The sequence below is a fragment of the Helianthus annuus genome, chromosome 9 (genome assembly GCF_002127325.2).
Source record: "Helianthus annuus cultivar XRQ/B chromosome 9, HanXRQr2.0-SUNRISE, whole genome shotgun sequence".
Classification (NCBI taxonomy): domain Eukaryota; kingdom Viridiplantae; phylum Streptophyta; class Magnoliopsida; order Asterales; family Asteraceae; genus Helianthus; species Helianthus annuus.
The window spans coordinates 188,163,356-188,181,176 of NC_035441.2; the positions used below are offsets into that span (position 1 = coordinate 188,163,356).

At 38.6% G+C, this 17,821-nt stretch overlaps 1 protein-coding gene across 1 annotated transcript; it reads left to right on the forward strand.

Moving 5' to 3' along the window:
• Positions 1 to 2,082: 2,082 nt before the first annotated feature.
• LOC110880247 (polyadenylate-binding protein-interacting protein 3) lies at positions 2,083 to 8,408 on the forward strand. Its single transcript, XM_022128834.2, has 13 exons — positions 2,083 to 2,277; positions 2,726 to 3,034; positions 3,107 to 3,243; positions 3,339 to 3,529; positions 3,663 to 3,840; positions 3,950 to 4,137; positions 4,274 to 4,310; positions 4,427 to 4,460; positions 4,660 to 4,895; positions 5,845 to 5,979; positions 6,223 to 6,321; positions 6,410 to 6,472; positions 7,976 to 8,408. The coding sequence occupies exons 2-13, from the start codon at positions 2,764 to 2,766 to the stop codon at positions 8,003 to 8,005; spliced, it is 1,599 nt and encodes a 532-aa protein (XP_021984526.1). The 5' UTR covers positions 2,083 to 2,277; positions 2,726 to 2,763; the 3' UTR covers positions 8,006 to 8,408.
• The last annotated feature ends 9,413 nt before the right edge of the window (positions 8,409 to 17,821 follow it).

The following is a 17,821-nucleotide window of genomic DNA, read 5'->3' on the forward strand; positions in this document are numbered from 1 at the left end:
TAACCACTCATTGCAAGGAGGTGGCATAATAGGCGGGTCGATTAATAGGTTGAAACAGGATTGGGTTGAAGCAAGTTTTTGTAGTGGGTCAAATTAGATGGCCCTGCATCATTACACATTTTTTATAAATCTTTGAATAAAACATTTTTAGGAGGTCATATAATATAGTTTTAACCATCTTTAAAACTCTACTTATCACAGCCCCCGACCGTTATCCCGGGAGCGGGCGGCCGCGACCAGTTTCAGTGGTATTATTAGTTGTAGAATACAAATACTCAATAACTGTTTAATATATTATTAATTGTGTGAGGTTTTGTAAAAATAATTTGCAAAAAGGAGATTACTCACATTGCTAATTTGGGTATTTCCTTGTGACTTCCTGGTAATAATATAGTTAAATAAACAATGCACACGTGTTAGTATAATAACCCATATTTACATTAGTTATACCCTCCCCGAGACAGAACTCCAACGACTACGTCGGGCAGAGCCTCGACAGCCGTTACGGAGCACTAGATCAATCGGGCAGCGTATCTAATACGTAACCGGGGGTTAAAATACTTACAACGAGGCAGAGCTTCGCTATGTAGGGGGTATTATACCCGACATTATTATTGTTCTTCAGAATTTCGAGAGAGAAAGAGAATTGTGAGCGAATTCCAAATGAACGCCGATGCCTTCTATTTATAGTGTCTGATCGACACTTTCTCGCGCCCCGCGTAAGCCGAAGACATAGTCTTCGCGACCCGCGAGCTAGGGTAGGGCAGTTTGAGGGTTGCTGAGTCATCGATACGTGGCGGCACCGGGTGTTCGCCTGATTTTGAGCTGTCGTGGCCCGCAAAGGATCTTCCTTCGTCTGTCGCGGCCCGCGAGCGAAGGGTAAATTTTGTTTTTATTTTATTTTTAATTATATAAAGATATTCAGGACCAGTTTTCGCATTCGAGGTGTATTTAGGAGCGTCTAGGGTCACGTTAAAGGTTCCGGGAGAGCTGCTACATTTGTGGAGGTAAAGAAGTACATGACTTTAAATTTTATGTTAGATTTGTTGTCATATCTATTTGCCTACCTATGTTTAGTTATTTTCAAACATGTACATATATAAGTGTATTTTAAGAATATTGGGAGAGTTGTTATACTACTGTTGCAAAAAAAAAACATCGTCTTCCCCAACAAATCAAATCAAAATTAGATACATGGTGAAGAATCCATATGAAAAAACCCATCTCCACCTAATCTCGTGAGTTTCCAGCAACGTCTCCGCCCCCACAACAACCTAATATAACCGTCTCGTATCGTCTCCCTCGCAGAAACCCATCTCCACCTAATCTCGTGAATTTCTTAGGCTTTCTTTGGCTGAACCGGACCAGGTTTCAACTCAAAACTAGTTTGGGCTCAATACGCACAGGTAAATGGACAATGGAGGAGATGAGATGGTGGTGGTGGTGGTTTGGGGAAGAAGAAGGGTTGGGGGTGAGGTGGGACATTTAACTCTTTTTATAATGGCTGGACTGAAAGGACCAAATTACTCTCATGTGCCAAGCACATGGGGTGTTTTAACAGATATATTTAACTGATGTTTGGGTTAGGGACCAAGCGAGTTCATTTTTGACAAGTTTGGTACCACGCGTGTAATTAGTAAACCACTAGGATCAAGTCTGCAATTTTTGCAAACCACAAGGAACAACCAAGCATTTAACTCTAAAAGTTACAAATTATGGAGAACGTCCGTTTCAAAAGGCATACACTGGGCTGTTTGATCCGATATGGATGTAATTACACACTGGGACCAAGTGTGTAATTAGTGAACATTTGGGACCAAGTCTGTAATTTTCACAAACCACAGGGGCCAACCATACTTTTAACTCATTAAAAGTATTATTTTTATGTATGTATTGTTTTAGCGTGTGCAATTTTTTTAAGCGTTACGATCTATCCTCACAATTTGTAGGATAAATATGTTTTGTATCGTACACCCCTACTATTACTATTGGTATTCATTTAACGTCGGGCCGTATATGCGTGCGTGTCCATTTGACGTCGGGCCGGTACCCGATTAGCATCATATGGATACTAACAAAACCTAACCCATCCGGCCATCCCCCTATTGCAAGAAACCCAAAATTAAAACGTCATTACTATTGCTATATCGGGGTCTCAGATTCCATTGTTTGTTTATTTTTTCAACCGAATCTTGATTATATACGCACCACCATCTTCGCCTGCTGCTGCTGCTGTTGTTGTTCTTCCGATCATCCTCTTTTTCGCCGATCTTTCCGGTAAGTTATGCACACATAATCATATACTACAATACATTGATTGTTGGAATTAGTTATACACGTAGGAATGGATTTTCATGCGTTAGGGTTTTGGTCTTCATTGTGTATGCCTAATTGTGTTTTTAGCTTTACATGCAACTTGATTCTAATGGCCTAGATGTCCTAGGGTTTGTATTTTTAAACGCATTCCGGCTTTCACTTTAATTCTTTTTTTTTTTTTTCTGTAAAAATTAGGTTTCTGGTTATTGAAAATGTCAGCATAGTTGAGATGAAATAACCATTAACCAAACAAATATTAAGGGCTTTCAGTTATTACAAGGGTGTGGTCCATAAGTGTAGTGATTTAATCAATATGATTTACATTTACAGTATTCAATTCAGCGTGTATACTAAATCTTAACATTGAGTTGTCGGTTTTGTTACTTACTTAAATGATTTACATTTACAGTATTCAATTCAGCGTGTATACTAAATCTGGGGTTAAGGATGAATCCGCAACAAGCGGCACCGCTAAGGTCCTCTGCGAATGGATTCAATCGCCGAAGAGTGGATAGTAAATATCAGCCGGGACAGTCAAACTTTGACCAGTTGACCACAGGATTACCGGCAGGAGACAAAGGGGAAGTCGATAGCCCTTCACGAGAACGACTTGTTTATTTAACAACGTGTCTAATTGGACATCAGGTGGAAGTCCAGGTCACAGATGGATCGGTGTACTCCGGAATATTTCATGCCACAAATGCAGAACATGATTTTGGTATCTTTTTAAATGCAGAAAATATTTATTGGAATTAGATTTGTATCTTATCAGTTTGATTACCCCTTTCAGGAATAATCTTGAAGATGGCCTGCATGACAAAGGCTGGTTCTTTTCAAGAACAGAAAAGCATATCAGATTCTGTGAACAAACCCCCTTCTAAAACATTAATCATATCATCGAAAGACCTTGTGCAAATTGTAGCAAAGGTTTGTTTGTTTCTGTTTTTTAACTTCTAATTAATACAGTTGTCATTTTGCATATATGAACTAATATGATTTCATTGCGTGATTCATAAGAGCAGAGTGTACCGGTAACAAGAGACGGGTTGGCTAATGAATTCCATCATGAAAAACAGCAAGACATTATGACAGATTCTTCAATTTCTCGTTCTCGACATGTTGAGTTGGAAAGAGAGCTAGAACCGTGGGTCCCGGATGATGATAATCTAGAATGTCCCGAGCTTGACAATACATTTGACCGTCATTGGAATAGGTTTTAAGCTCTTACCCTCGTATTCATTCTATTTGGGGCATCATAATCTCTCTGATTGTATAGGATTATTTTTGTTCTTCTCTTTTTTTAAGTGTTTTAACTTTTTATAATGATGTAATTGTCAATTACATAGGGGCTGGGATCAATTTGAAACAAATGCAGCATTATTTGGAGTAACAAGTACATTTAATGAGGAACTTTATACGACAAAACTTGATAGAGGTCCTTTGATGAAAGAGAGAGAAAAGGAGGCACTAAGAATAGCTAGAGAAATTGAGGGTGAGGATACCGAAGATCTTCATTTAGCTGAGGTAAAAGGTTTTGCTGCTTGATTTTCGTCCACACATGTATGTGCTGGTGTGTCTATACACGTATAAATTGTTACCTTAAATTCTTACAGCTGTACTTTGTCTATATCAGGAGAGGGGCATTCACTTCCAGAGTGGCTTTGATCTTGACGAGGAAACGAAATATTCATCTGTTTTTCGTGGTGTTGATGATAGTGGGTATGATGAAAATGAGGACATTTGGGATTCAGAAAATATTGAAACATTTGGAAATGTTTCTGATTCTGCCATGGACAACTCATTGGCTGATAGTGAGAACAGGTTCCAGTTAATACGTTGAATTGTGTAATTTATTTTATACCATTCTAATCTGTTTTATTCAACCGGAGAATACCTTTATACTATTTCTGCTTATAGTATTTTTTTTTTTTTTTGTTCTTCTTATCGATTATCCCAGAATTCATGATGCCAAGGATGGTACTAGGAAGCACATGGTAGTTAAATCGTTTTTTTAGTGATCCCTTTTAATAATAGCTATTGTTATAAAAGCTAACCATCAATTTTTTTTTTTTTTTTTTTTTTTTTTTTTTTTTTTTTTTGAAAAATGCAGTTGTTTGAGCAAAATGAGGCTGCAAAATCTGAGGGTTAGTGTCCTTATTCATTTCTTTATAAATCAGGAAGGCAAAATTAACAATAGAGATGAACTTTGTTGTATGTTTGTATTCTGCTCTGTGTATTTTTGAACTATCACTAGTCTCTCACGTATCATCTGTATTAATTGTGTACATTTTTTTGTCAAAGTCGTGTTTATCTGAATCACTCTCTCATTTCAATCTTGTTCAGAAATTACGAAAGAAAGCTCTGAAAAGGGACTCTCCGCAGATGCAACTGCATATGCACCATCTAATGCCCTATGTCAGGGTGAAGAAACCATAAGTTGTAGTGAAGTATCAAAGGGTGAAAAACCTGTCAAGGTACATGAGTCTAATACACAGCCTGCAAGCAGTTCTGGATTATCACCTAGCTCATCGATGGGCTCTCTGAATTCAGAAAAATCAACCCTGAACCCTAATGCCAAGGTTAGAGTTAAGTGTTTTATTATCATAGCGGTGTTCTAGCTATATTGCTACCCTATAATTCATAAGCTTCACCAGTTTACTTATGAATGGCAAATTTAAAAATATGACAATATGATGTGGTACGCGTCGAAACAGTACGCGTCGAAACGGTGCGCGTCGAAACGGTACAGGTCGAAACGGTTCGCGTCGAAACGGTACGGGTCGAAACGGTGCGCGTCAAAACGGTACGGGTCGAAACGGTTCGATTCGAAACGGTACTGGTCGAAACGGTTCAGCGTCGAAACGGTACGGGTCGAAACGGTTCGATTCGAAACGGTACTGGTCGAACGGTACGGGTGGAAACGGTTCGCGTCGAAACGATACGCGTCGAAACGGTACGAAACTCGTCTCGTGCGGAAACTTGTGTCGGCCCAAAACCCGTTGCGATCCGAAACCCGTCCCGTGCAGAAACCCGTGCCGGCCAGAAACCCGACCCGAACCGACCCCGTTCCGATCCAAAACGTGCGTCGTGCTGAAACCCGACTCGGCCCGAAACTCAATTTGAACTGAACCCGTTCCGATCCAAAACCCGTTTCGTGCCGTAACCTGTCTCGTGCATATACTTGTGCCGGTTCGAAACCCATTCCGATCCGAAACCTGCCCCGTTTCTTTAAGACAGTAACCCATATCGACCCATTTCTTTATTGTTGTCGACCCGCTTTGACCCGAAAATAACAAGATGGAATTTCAAGTGACCCATTATGACCCATTTAGATAAAATATCTTACCCAAACCAACCCATATAATTTTAAAAGCAACCCAAATTGACCCACTTGGAAGGCTTTGGGTCAAGATTGCCCCCTCTAGGTATGTGGTTGTTGACTGTTGTAATGGATTGTTAGATGATGCTTAAAACTATGTTCATCCACTTCCTTAATCATTTTCTTTTTTTTTTTTTTTTTTTTTTCAGGAATTTAGACTGAACCCAAATGCCAAGAGTTTTGTTCCATTGCAGACTCCTTTAAGGCCTCCATCTCCTGTGTCTGATGGTTCATTTTACTACCCAAATGTAGCTCCAGTCTCTCATATGCCTGTTGGCATTGGAGTAAGTTTCTACATTACTATGGCTGTTGGAATCCGTAACTTGAATTTTTGTTCCTTTTAGGTGGCAAATAGTTAACGGTAAATGGGTTGAATTTGACTTGTTAACAATAAAAATATTACCCATAGTGACCCATTTTCACGTAAATGAGTTGGAAATTGAATTGCTCTCTGCATATGATTAAAAAATGACTGTTCAATTAGAAGGTTCCCCTATTCACTATGTTGATGTTTATGTAAATGTCAGATGGGCACCTCATTTGCCCCACACCAGCCTGCTATGTATGGTCCCCAGACGACATCATATCAACCACAGCAGCCATATTTTCAGCCAAACGTGCCACCGGTATGCTGTGATTCAAGGAATCCCATTTATTATACCTTGTTGAGTTTTCTTTTTTTTGAAAATTAATTTGGGGCTATGTTTGAATCAGTATGGTCAGCAGATGCTTCTTGGTCAGTCCCGGCAGATGGTGTACATGCCCACTTATCCTCCGGTAAGAAAGTCGAATCTCTTTTCGAATTCAAAGAAAGTTCTAGTAGAGTCAACCTGTCAGCGTCATTAAAAAAATTAAAAAAAGAGTCAACGTGTCAGCAATCTAGAAAAATTGATCTTTAAAGAAGATGAAGATGCTTTTTTTTTTTCCTGTTCTGTTTGTACCAAGTTTTTCATGCTTAGTATGCAGAAATGAGATAGGTGGGTAGGTTGGCGTCAAAATAGGTAATTATATAGATATATATGAATGGGCTGAGTTGAGTCCATTTTTTAACTTAATTACTCAATATATTAAATGTGATTTTAAAGCTAGTTATATACACTTAACCATAGTTATCAAATGCGCTAGGTGCACTCTAGGCGCATAGGGCTCGCCTGTCGCCTAGGCGAGAAGCGCAAAAAAAGCGAGGGCCTGAGAAAAAAAAGCGCAATCAAATAAAAACATTAAAAAACAAAGTTATGAACCGAAAAAAGCCAAATCCTCAAATTCCAAAAGTTTTCAAATATCATAAACCTTAAAAATAAAACCAACATAATTATGAATCAGCAAAATATCCCAAAACCAAAACTGTTAAAGACTTGAAAACAATAAAGTTCAGACTTCAAAAAGTAAATAAAATTCAAAACCAAATGTTCTTCAACTTTAAAAATCATCGGAGTCGGAGTCGTCATCCACAGCAATTGCCGGCAAAAATACTTTAACAGAATCGATACACATACCTCTAGTATTTTTTGCCGGCAAAAAAAAAAAGCAGAACTGAATGCTGTGGATACGTCTTAGTTGTTATATAAGAGAACATGAATGAATATTGAATATCAAGATAATATATCTCCTAACTTTTTGAAATTCAAAATATCTTTTAAAAATATATATACAGAATTGCTGAGATATGATTCTAAAAGATTTTAAATTAGCTGTAAATATATTCTTGTTTTTAAAAGATAGGGTTTTTTTTTTAAAAAAAAAAACACGTTGCTTTTCTATCTAGGAGACAAAAGCGCAGTTTGGTCGCTCAGGTCGCCTAGGCGGACCAGGCGATCGCTTTTAACAACAGAGCACTTAACTATTAAAGATTTGTTCAATAACACAACCAAAGAGGCTATAAATGTTTTAAGAATGCTGTCCAACTTCTAAACTATTTTTTTCCACTTTTAGTGAAGATTTTTGAACTCTACTCAAATGATTCTTTATATTGATAGGGATAATGTATATTATGAGGCCACCGACTATTCAACTTTTTTCATCAAGGCCACCCAACTATTGAAACTACTTTATAGCCAATGCAACTATGTATCCAGTTTTGCTTATATGAAAATTTTTGCCGGTTGAGTAGTTTGGGCATATGAACGAAATCATAGTCGGGTAGTCTATAAGATGGTTTTAGATCTTAATGAAAAAAACTTGAATATGCCCTTATACATTATCCTTATCATTACCATATACACACAATCCAAATCAACCCGTAAATGAGTGGCTCATGTTATCCAATGTTGGTGGTTACAGGAAATGCCATACAAAGGAAGAGACTTTTAAACATATTCACTAGGCGTCCCTCCAGCTTTGTTAATTATTATTACATTTGCTGATGAACTAAGACAGCTTGGAATGGTTTTTTTTTCTCTGAGGATTTTATGGTCATCAGCTTCCGAAAAGATGATTCGCAAAAGGGAATCATACCCGTTGCAACCAAACAACTTTCTTTCTCTATACCTTTGGGCCTTTGCCATATTTTCCTGGTGTTTACTTTTCTTTAGTTGGTGTTGTTTAAAGTTTGTGAGTTGGGTTTAAAAAGTTATGTAGGAACATTTTATCTCGTGTCGTGGTGTTGGATTTAAAAGTATTTAGGGATGTTTCGACTCCTGACGGGTTTATTTCGACTCATGACAGGTTTATTAGCATACTAGTGTTTTTTTTAAGTTATTAACTTCGATAATCATATTGTTTTGGAGTAAATGACACATAGTCTATGTGGTTTGGCTCAAAGCCCTAACTTTTAGAATTTACAGATTTAGTCTCGTCTCCAACCGCATATATCCCTTTCATCTATGGTCCAAAAAGTTGATAGGATTACTTGTTATTTTGTTGTTTAACCTATGTGAATTTACCCATGTTGTTAAACAAAAGAGAAAACCTAACCATTACCAGCCTTTTCTCTTTCTGGTTCAGTAAGTTTCTAGCCGCCCATTCTGATTACTTGCTCCTTTTCCGGCGACTAATTCCGATGAAAACCCACACCACACAAACATCCCCTAGTTCTTGGCTACACTCCCTTGTTAGCACCTGAAACACCCACCCAATTCACCTATTCGTTGACATGCATGACACCACCATCCTGGTTTCCTTCCGGCTGAGATCCATTGAGAAGAAATGATTGAAGATCTGAATAATAACCGCTGCAAAAGGTTGTTATGATTCTAGTTGATATATATCAATATTCATCACATATTATTGTGTTGATTATATTTTTGTTTTCCAATTAAATTAAATTTTGGATTTATCAGTATAATTTAAGAGTAAGAGTAAGAGTTAAACAATGTAATAAGTTGAAAAATAATATGTACGTGTCTAGAATCTAGATAACAAGATTCAGTGTCTAGATAACAAGATTCAGTAACAATTAAAACTACGATTTCCAACATGCGCTTCATAGTTGGTACAATACTTTGTTTAAAAAGTTGGTACTGCAGTAGGCTCTTTTTTAATCGTTTGAAAAATATAAACGTGTACATATCGTTTTTGTTATGTTACGACTTTATGTTTTGGTTTTCTTTTTCTTTCCCGTAGCGTGTGCCGATACCGAGATGAACAGAACTGATATAGATCGAATATTCTTTGCCTCCTATGGCAACGCACAAGTTAAATAAGCTAGTTATAAAAGTATATTTAAAAATGACTAGTTTCTGTTATAAACCAGACATTTTAGGCCCAACCCATTACTTATGGGCTTTAGGGTTTATGATTATGTTTACCTCTATATATTGTAATGTTGAATATTGTGAAGAATTGAATTCAGTTTTATCTCTATTTCTCTTTGGTTTTTATCACGTTATCAGCACGAGACTCTCCGCTGAGATTTACCGGCCATCATATCAAATCGTTGCTGTAACTTGCAATGGGTAGCAGTGCCACAATTCACAGACTATAACACATCTTGAATAAATCTTCAGTCCTTCATAATCCTGGTACGCATCATCACAATCTCTCATATATGTTGATTATATGTTACCATGTATACATCTGCATCTCAAATAGTAGATATATCAATTTATATATAACTCTACCGGTTTTTTTTTTTCAAACTCAAAAGCGGTCACTGCCGCCGCACACAAAAGAAAAAAAAAATGAAAAAACTTACTGAAATCTTTCTCCAACGATTGTCCTCAACCAAATACAAATGTGATTCATAAGCTCTAACCCTTGCCAACTATCCTAAAATTCGTCCCCCTGTTCTGCCGTCGAACTCCTTACTTTTCAGAAACAATAATAATAATAAAAAAACCTCCACTGAGGTTATCGAAAATAATATTAATAAGGATCCATTTTTGTTGTTTTCCAATATATGTTTGCCCTCAATGTAATGGGCTGGCCTTTGTGCCTTCTATTTCTCTTCGATGAAAAAAAAAATTTATGTAGCAGCCCACTTTTAATAGCATCATGACATTTATAAATAATAGTCAAAAGAAACCCAATATCATGTCTTTTACAAAAATAGTGATTCTGTGAGTAGAAACAAGGTGGTTTTAAAATATATGTGTTAAAAGATATTTTGATCGATAATAATTATTTAATATTAGTTTTGATCGAATATTTTTTTAAATTAGAATGTCACTTTTTAGTACGAATATATAGTGGGATACAAAATTTAACCCAATATAATGTTACCAGACAACCACATTACAGGATACAAAATTCATAAATGACTTTATTTTCCTTCTCTATTTTATAATCATACTTAAAGTTTAGAACCTGCAGTTCTAGCAAAAGAGAACCCGAAGTTCTCATACAATATACATTTCTTGGAAGGCTTGTTTTTAAAATGCCTTATTCGTTTCTTTGTAGATAATATGACGAATTTATCAAAACTTGAATTTACCGCACTTATATTAATAATATTATATCATAAAAAAAAAATACAAACTCATCACTACATATGAAAACTGTCTGCTTGTATAAAACCCGAAGTTCTAAGTATAAAGAACCTGAAGTTCTTCTACAATGAATATATTTTATATTGCGGCTCAATTTTAAATCCTTGATTTTTTCATAAAACATCAAATTTATCAAAACTTGAATTCACCGCACTTGACATCTCGGGTAACAACTACCTCCCATAGACTCTTGATGCTAAAATTCATTTGACAGCAAATAATTTGGGGGAGACAATTATTGATGACAATCAAACTTCACCTCAAGATAAAGCGAAAGTTATGATATTTTTCCGCCATCATCTTCACGAAGATCTAAAGCGGGAATATCTAACTGTTGAGAACCCTCTTGAATTATGGACAAACATCAAAGAACTTTTTGACCACCAGAAGTTGGTCTTACTCCCCAAAGCCCGCTATGAATGGCTTCATTTATGACTACAGGATTTTAAGACTGTCAGTGAATATAATTCTGCCTTGTTCCGCATTACCTCCGAGTTAAAATTATGTGGTGAAAAATAACCGATGAAGACATGCTTGAAAAAAAAAACTTTCTGAACGTTCCATGCCTCAAACATGCTCCTGTCGCAGCAATACCGGGAACGTAAATTTACTAAATATTCTGAATTGATATCATGTCTTCTGGTCGCGGAGCAAAACAACAAGCTCCTACTACAAAACCATCAATCGCGACCTGCCGGTGCAAGCCCATTCCCTGAAGCGAATGTGGCCAATTATCAAACCGGATGAGGTAGAGGTAGAGGCCGTGACCCCAGCAGAGGTCGTGGTCGTGGTCGAGGACGGAGATTTATATGGCATCGAGAGTCCCAGAATACTAAAAAAAGCTGTGGTGAATCGAGTCGACATAATACGGGACAACCTTCAAAAGGGAAAAGTAGTGGGAACCAAAGCAACATTTGTTATAAATGTGGGATGTCAAATCATTAGTCCCGCACATGTCGCACTCCTAAAACACCTCATTGAGGCATATCAACGCATTTGTTATAAACTCTTGCATTGTTTCATTTTAATTCTTTGAATTAACTTTTATTTATTTTTATTTCCTGAAGAAATATGTATACTAGCTCCAGTAGAGCTATTATTGGTGATGAATGTCTGGTAGATAGCGGTAGTACTAACACTATTCTCAAAGATATGAAATTTTTCTATGAGTTGTCTCCGGCAGAGACACCGATTAGTACTATATCTGGTGTCAGTAATCTTATAGAAGGCTCCGGCAGAGCACACATAACATTATCTTCGGGTACCCAATTAACTATTGATAACGCATTATTTTCTAGTAAATCCAGAAGAAATTTACTTAGCTTTAAAGATATTCGAAAAAACGGTTACCACCTAAAAACAATATCTGAAAATAATATTGAATATCTTCAAATTACTTCAAACAAAAATGGCAAAGAAACAATTGTTGAACAATTAGAAGCCTTATCCTCTGGATTATATTGTACTAATATTAATCCTATCGAATCATACATGGTGAGTAACTAAAAGCTATTAGATAAAGACACATTTAATATATGGCATGACCGTCTAGGTCACCCTGGTAGCATAATGATGAGACGAATAATCAAAAGTGCAACTGGACACCCTCTTAAAAATTTAAAAGTTTTGCTACCACAAGACTTATCATGTGCAGCATGCTCTCTGGGCAAACTTATAACTCGGCCCTCACAAACTAAATTGATACATGAAACCCCATCATTTTTAGAAAGAATCCAAGGGGATATTTGTGGGCCCATTCATCCTCCGTGTGCACCATTCCGCTATTTCTTGGTCTTAATTGACGCATCCTCAAGGTGGTCACACGTGAGCCTTTTAGCTACTCGAAATGTAGCATTTGCCTGACTTTTAGCTCAAATCATACAATTGAGAGCAAATTTCCCGGCTAATCAAATTAAAAACATCCGGATGGATAATGCGGGAGAGTTCACATCTCAAGCTTTTAATGACTATTGTATGTCAATTGGGATCAATGTTGAACATTCAGTACCTCATGTTCACACACAAAACGGTTTAGCTGAATCTCTGATTAAACGATTATAAATAATCGCTAGACCACTCTTAATGAGATGTAAATTACCATCTTCTGCATGGGGTCATGCTATTTTGCATGCCGCTGCACTGATTAGATTGAGACCAACTGCTGATCATGAATACTCCCCATTGCAACTGGTCTCCGGACGAGAACCAAGTTTGTCCCACCTTAGAATTTTTGGTTGTGCGGTATACGTACCAATACCGCCACCACAACGTACTACAATGGGACCCCAAAGAAGACTGGGTATCTATATTGGTTTTAACTCCTCGTCCATAATTAAATATTTAGAACCAATCACGGGAGACATGTTTATAGCACGTTATGCTGACTGTCATTTTGATGAAACAATGTTCCCAGTCTTAGGGGGAGACAAGGACAAAGAAAGACTGGTAACACAAGAAATAACGTGGAATGCATCGTCGCTATCAAATCTCGACCCCCGAAGTGGTCAATATGAATATGAAGTCCAAAAGATTATACATTTGCAAAGAATAGCGAATGAATTACCAGATGCATTCACAGACACGAATAGAGTGACAAAGTCACATGTACTAGCATCAAATGCACCTGCTCGAATTGAAGTAATCCCAGAAGCGATTACTATACAACGAAAGCGTGGGAGACCAATTGGTTCCAAAGACAAAAACCCACGGAAACGAAAAGAGCAAAGTAACGCAGTTGGTGAAAACTCACAAAAGATTATAAGTGAAACTCCGGTAGAGGTAAATGTCTCAGAAGAGACAACTATGAATCCAGAGGAAAATGAAGTTTCAGAAGAAACACCGGTACCGAACGAAAATGAGATCTATATTAATTATGTACAAGATAGTACAATGTGGAACCGGAATAAAACACGTGTTGATGATATATTCGCATATGTTATAGCAACGGATGTAATCAATGAAAATGATTACGTACCTAAAACTTTAGAAGAGTGCATGCACAGAAATGATTGGCCAAGATGGCAAGAAGCCATAAATGCCGAATTAAATTCGCTCGAAAAACGACATGTTTTCGGACCTGTAGTCCGAACGCCCATAGACGTCAAACTAGTAGGTTATAAATGGGTGTTTGCAATAAAGAGAAATGAAAAGAATGAGATTGTACGATATAAGGCTCGACTTGTAGCACAAGGGTTTTCCCAAATCCCAGGAGTTGATTATGAGGAAACGTATTCCCCTGTAGTGGATGCGATAACCCTTAGGTTCCTAATCGGCCTCACAATCTCTGAAGGACTTCATATGAGACTAATGGATATCGTCACCGCATACTTATACGGGACACTTGAAAATGACATCTACATGAAAATCCCTAAAGGATTAAAATTGCTTGAAGCATTAAAATCAACACCTCGAGATATGTGTTCTATAAAGCTCCAGAGATCTTTATATGGTCTCAAACAATCTGGTCGTATGTGGTACAATCGACTTAGTGAATATCTCGAAAAGGAAGGATACAAGTCTGATGTAATCAGTCCATGTGTCTTTATAAAACGATCACTCTCAAATTTCACTATAATAGCAGCCTATGTTGACGATATCAACATCATCGGATCTCCTGAAGAGATAGAGAAAGCTGCTCAGTTGTTAAAGAAGGAATTTGAAATGAAAGATCTTGGTATGACGAAATAATGTATCGGACTACAATTTGAATATCTATGCAATGGCACATTTGTCCATCAATCAAACTACATCCAAAAGATGTTAGTACGTTTCAATATGGACAAAGTACATCCGTTTAGCGTACCTATGGTTGTCCGACCGCTAGATCCACACAAGGATCCTTATCGCCCTCAAGAAGAAGGCGAAGAAGTACTTGGTCCAGAAGTACCGTACTTAAGCGCGATCGGTGCCCTTATGTATCTCGCAAATAACACAAGACCTGACATTGCATTTGCAGTACATGTACTAGCGAGATACAGTTCGAATCCAACACGTAGACACTGGAATAGTGTAAAACATATTTTCCGGTATATTTGCGGGACACAAGACTTAGGTCTTTTCTATCAGAAAGATCAAAAGTCCCAGCTTGTTGGGTATGCTGATGCCGGATATCTATCAGATCCTCACATAGCAAAATCTCAGACAGGTTATGTATTCACATGCGGCGGCACAACAATTTCTTGGAAGTCAACTAAGCAAACACTTACAGCAACATCATCAAATCATGCCGAATTGATAGCACTATATGATGCTGGTCGAGAATGCGTGTGGTTGAGATCAATGATTAATCACATACAAGAAGCATGCGGATTAGAACAGATCAAGAAGGAGCCGACAATTATTTATGAAGACAATGCTGCTTGCATAGCTCAGATCAGAGAAGGTTATATCAAGGGTGATCGAACAAAGCACATCTCACCAAAATTTTTCTCAACATATGACTTGCAAAAGGAAGGGGAAATTGATGTTCGCCAGATTAAGTCAAGCGAAAATCTAGCTGACTTGTTCACGAAATCTTTACCCAGAAGCAGTTTCGAGCAGCTATCACACAAGATCGGTCTTCATAGATTGAAAGATGTTTGTTGAATTCAGGGGGAGAATTATGCACGCTGTACTCTTTTTCCCTTAACTAAGTTTTGTCCCACTGGGTTTTCTTAGTAAGGTTTTTAATGAGGCAGCATAGCTGATCCAGTAGTATCTGTTTATTTATTCAGGTCCTGAAGTACCTATTTAACATCATCCTGAAGTATGTTGTTAAACTGTGTATAATTCTAAATGTCTGAGGGGGAGTGTTATAAACCAGACATTTTAGGCCCAACCCATTACTTATGGGCTTTAGGGTTTATGATTATGTTTACCTCTATATATTGTAATGTTGAATATTGTGAAGAATTGAATTCAGTTTTATCTCTATTTCTCTTTGGTTTTTATCAGTTTCCTTATTTTATCTTATATGTTTAAAAATAATGAATTTTACTATGATTTAACCATATAAGACCATGTCACATGTGTAGTGGTACACATGAATAATGCCCCCACTCATGAGCTTTGTGCGACACGTGTCATCCTAGTCAGCAAAGGGGCATTATGAGCGTTTTTCACAAATGGGCGTAGTGGGATAATGCCCAATAATGCCCCATCAATGATTACCCAATTATTATTTCCTTGTTTTTTTTAAATTTAAAATTAATTGTATTTGCCATGGAATAATCTCATTGGCCAAACAATTTGAGGGGGGGGGGGGGGGGAACGCCGGAAAAGGCCACCACTACGGATGGTCTAACAGACATCAGACATGTATTCAATTCTCATGATGTTTAGGATACTTGTACTATTGATGGGGTACGGTACTAAACCCGACCCGAGCGGTCAGACTTCCCGTCACTTGTTGTTTTTATATTAATTATTTATTATTGTTGCTTACTAACCCAACCGCGAGGCCCAACGCGATGTAGTTTACACTACTTTGGGTCGGGGCTTGTAGAGATAACCCCTAACTGGGCCTGGCCCATTGAGGTTAGGGGAGGCCCATATCCCCCTATATAAAGAGGTGTTCACCTCATTATTAGGGCAGATGAAATGGAGCCGCCACACTTTTTGTAGCTGGAAACAGGAGAGTCTTCTCCTACCGGCAATCTCTACAGCTCCACTTTCTTCTTTTCTCCATTGCAGATCTAGGTTCAAAAGGAAGAACAAGGTGTGATTCTTCACCCTCATGTAGAAAGCGGTCCAATCATCCCGGCGATGATTCCGTGTTTCTTCATTTCATCTGCCCTAATAATGAGGTGAACACCTCTTTATATAGGGGGATATGGGCCTCCCCTAACCTCAATGGGCCAGGCCCAGTTAATGGTTTTCTCTACAAGCCCCGACCCAAAGTAGTGTAAACTACATCGCGTTGGGCCTCGCGGTTGGGTTAGTAAGCAACAATAATAAATAATTAATATAAAAACAACAAGTGACGGGAAGTCTGACCGCTCGGGTCGGGTTTAGTACCGTACCCATCAAGTCCCCCAGTCTAGTGCTGCTCCGCGTGCAAGCGTGGTAGGAGTACTAGACTTGTTAGGAGTGCTCGAAAGTAGATTGAGTTTAAGGCTTACCTGTCGCCCAGGTGCGGGAAAGTTGTTGGTCATGCTTGTTGCGTCTGACTTTCGCTGTGAGTAGAGATAATGGAGCAGTGAAATAGTACATGATTGTTCATCGTGGGAATTGGTTGTGCAAAACGTGGTGCACGCTGATTGGTTGCAGGCAGTTGCTATTGTCGGTCTCTTTCATTAGCAAGTTAGTGGAGATCATGGGGCAGGTGTCTCTGCCTCGTGATTGGTACACGTAGGTGTCCTTGAGTACTTTTTGTCTCTTACATGTCGGATGATCGTGGAGCATGATTGAGCAGAGCCTGGAGGATGCGGATTGGCTCTTTTCGTCTGTCATTTGTACCCTTTGTACTTTTAAGATGCCTTTACGCCACATCCTTGCGCGAACCTTGCTGCGCATGGTACTGGCCTGCGCAAGGTATGGGCGCTTGGAGGCTTGACCTCAGGATGCTAAGTTGTTGATTTGGCCTCTTTAGACCCCGCGCGACGCTGTCGAGTGTTGCCATACCCGCGCGAGGTTGAGATCAGAATGTAGTTGATTGAGGAGTATGGTCCGTCACGCGACCTGGAGGAAGAATTGCGCGACTTTTTGGGACCATACCCCTTCAAGTCCCCCAGTCTAGTGTTGTACCATGCGCGAAGTAAATGGTTGGAGCACTGGACTCTGGACTTAGAAAAAAGAAGTTAGATGCTTTGATGGTGCTTGCTTGATCCTGGTTGATGGCGCGCATATAATTGTACTGGCGCACCGCCATGAGCTTGTCATGGTTCCGTGTACGTGGTTAGGTCTTATGCACGAGTCTTGGACTTGGCTGAGTTTTGACGGTTGAGTGCGGTTAGGGCCCAACGTGCGTATAACTGGTGCAGCATTTGGGATCCTACCCTTTCAGGTCCCCCCTAGTCCAGTGTTGCTCCCACGCGCGAATGGCAAATGGGTGGAATTCTGGACTAGATGAGTGTCTTCCCTTCGGATGATTTTCGAGTGTGGCCCAGCTTTAGCAGTACGCACATAGTCATGTGGCTACTCTAAAATATTCACCTTTTGGTGACTTAGCAAGGTGCGCGTGTCTTAGGCCATGAAGCATACGTATACATATAGTTTTTGAATC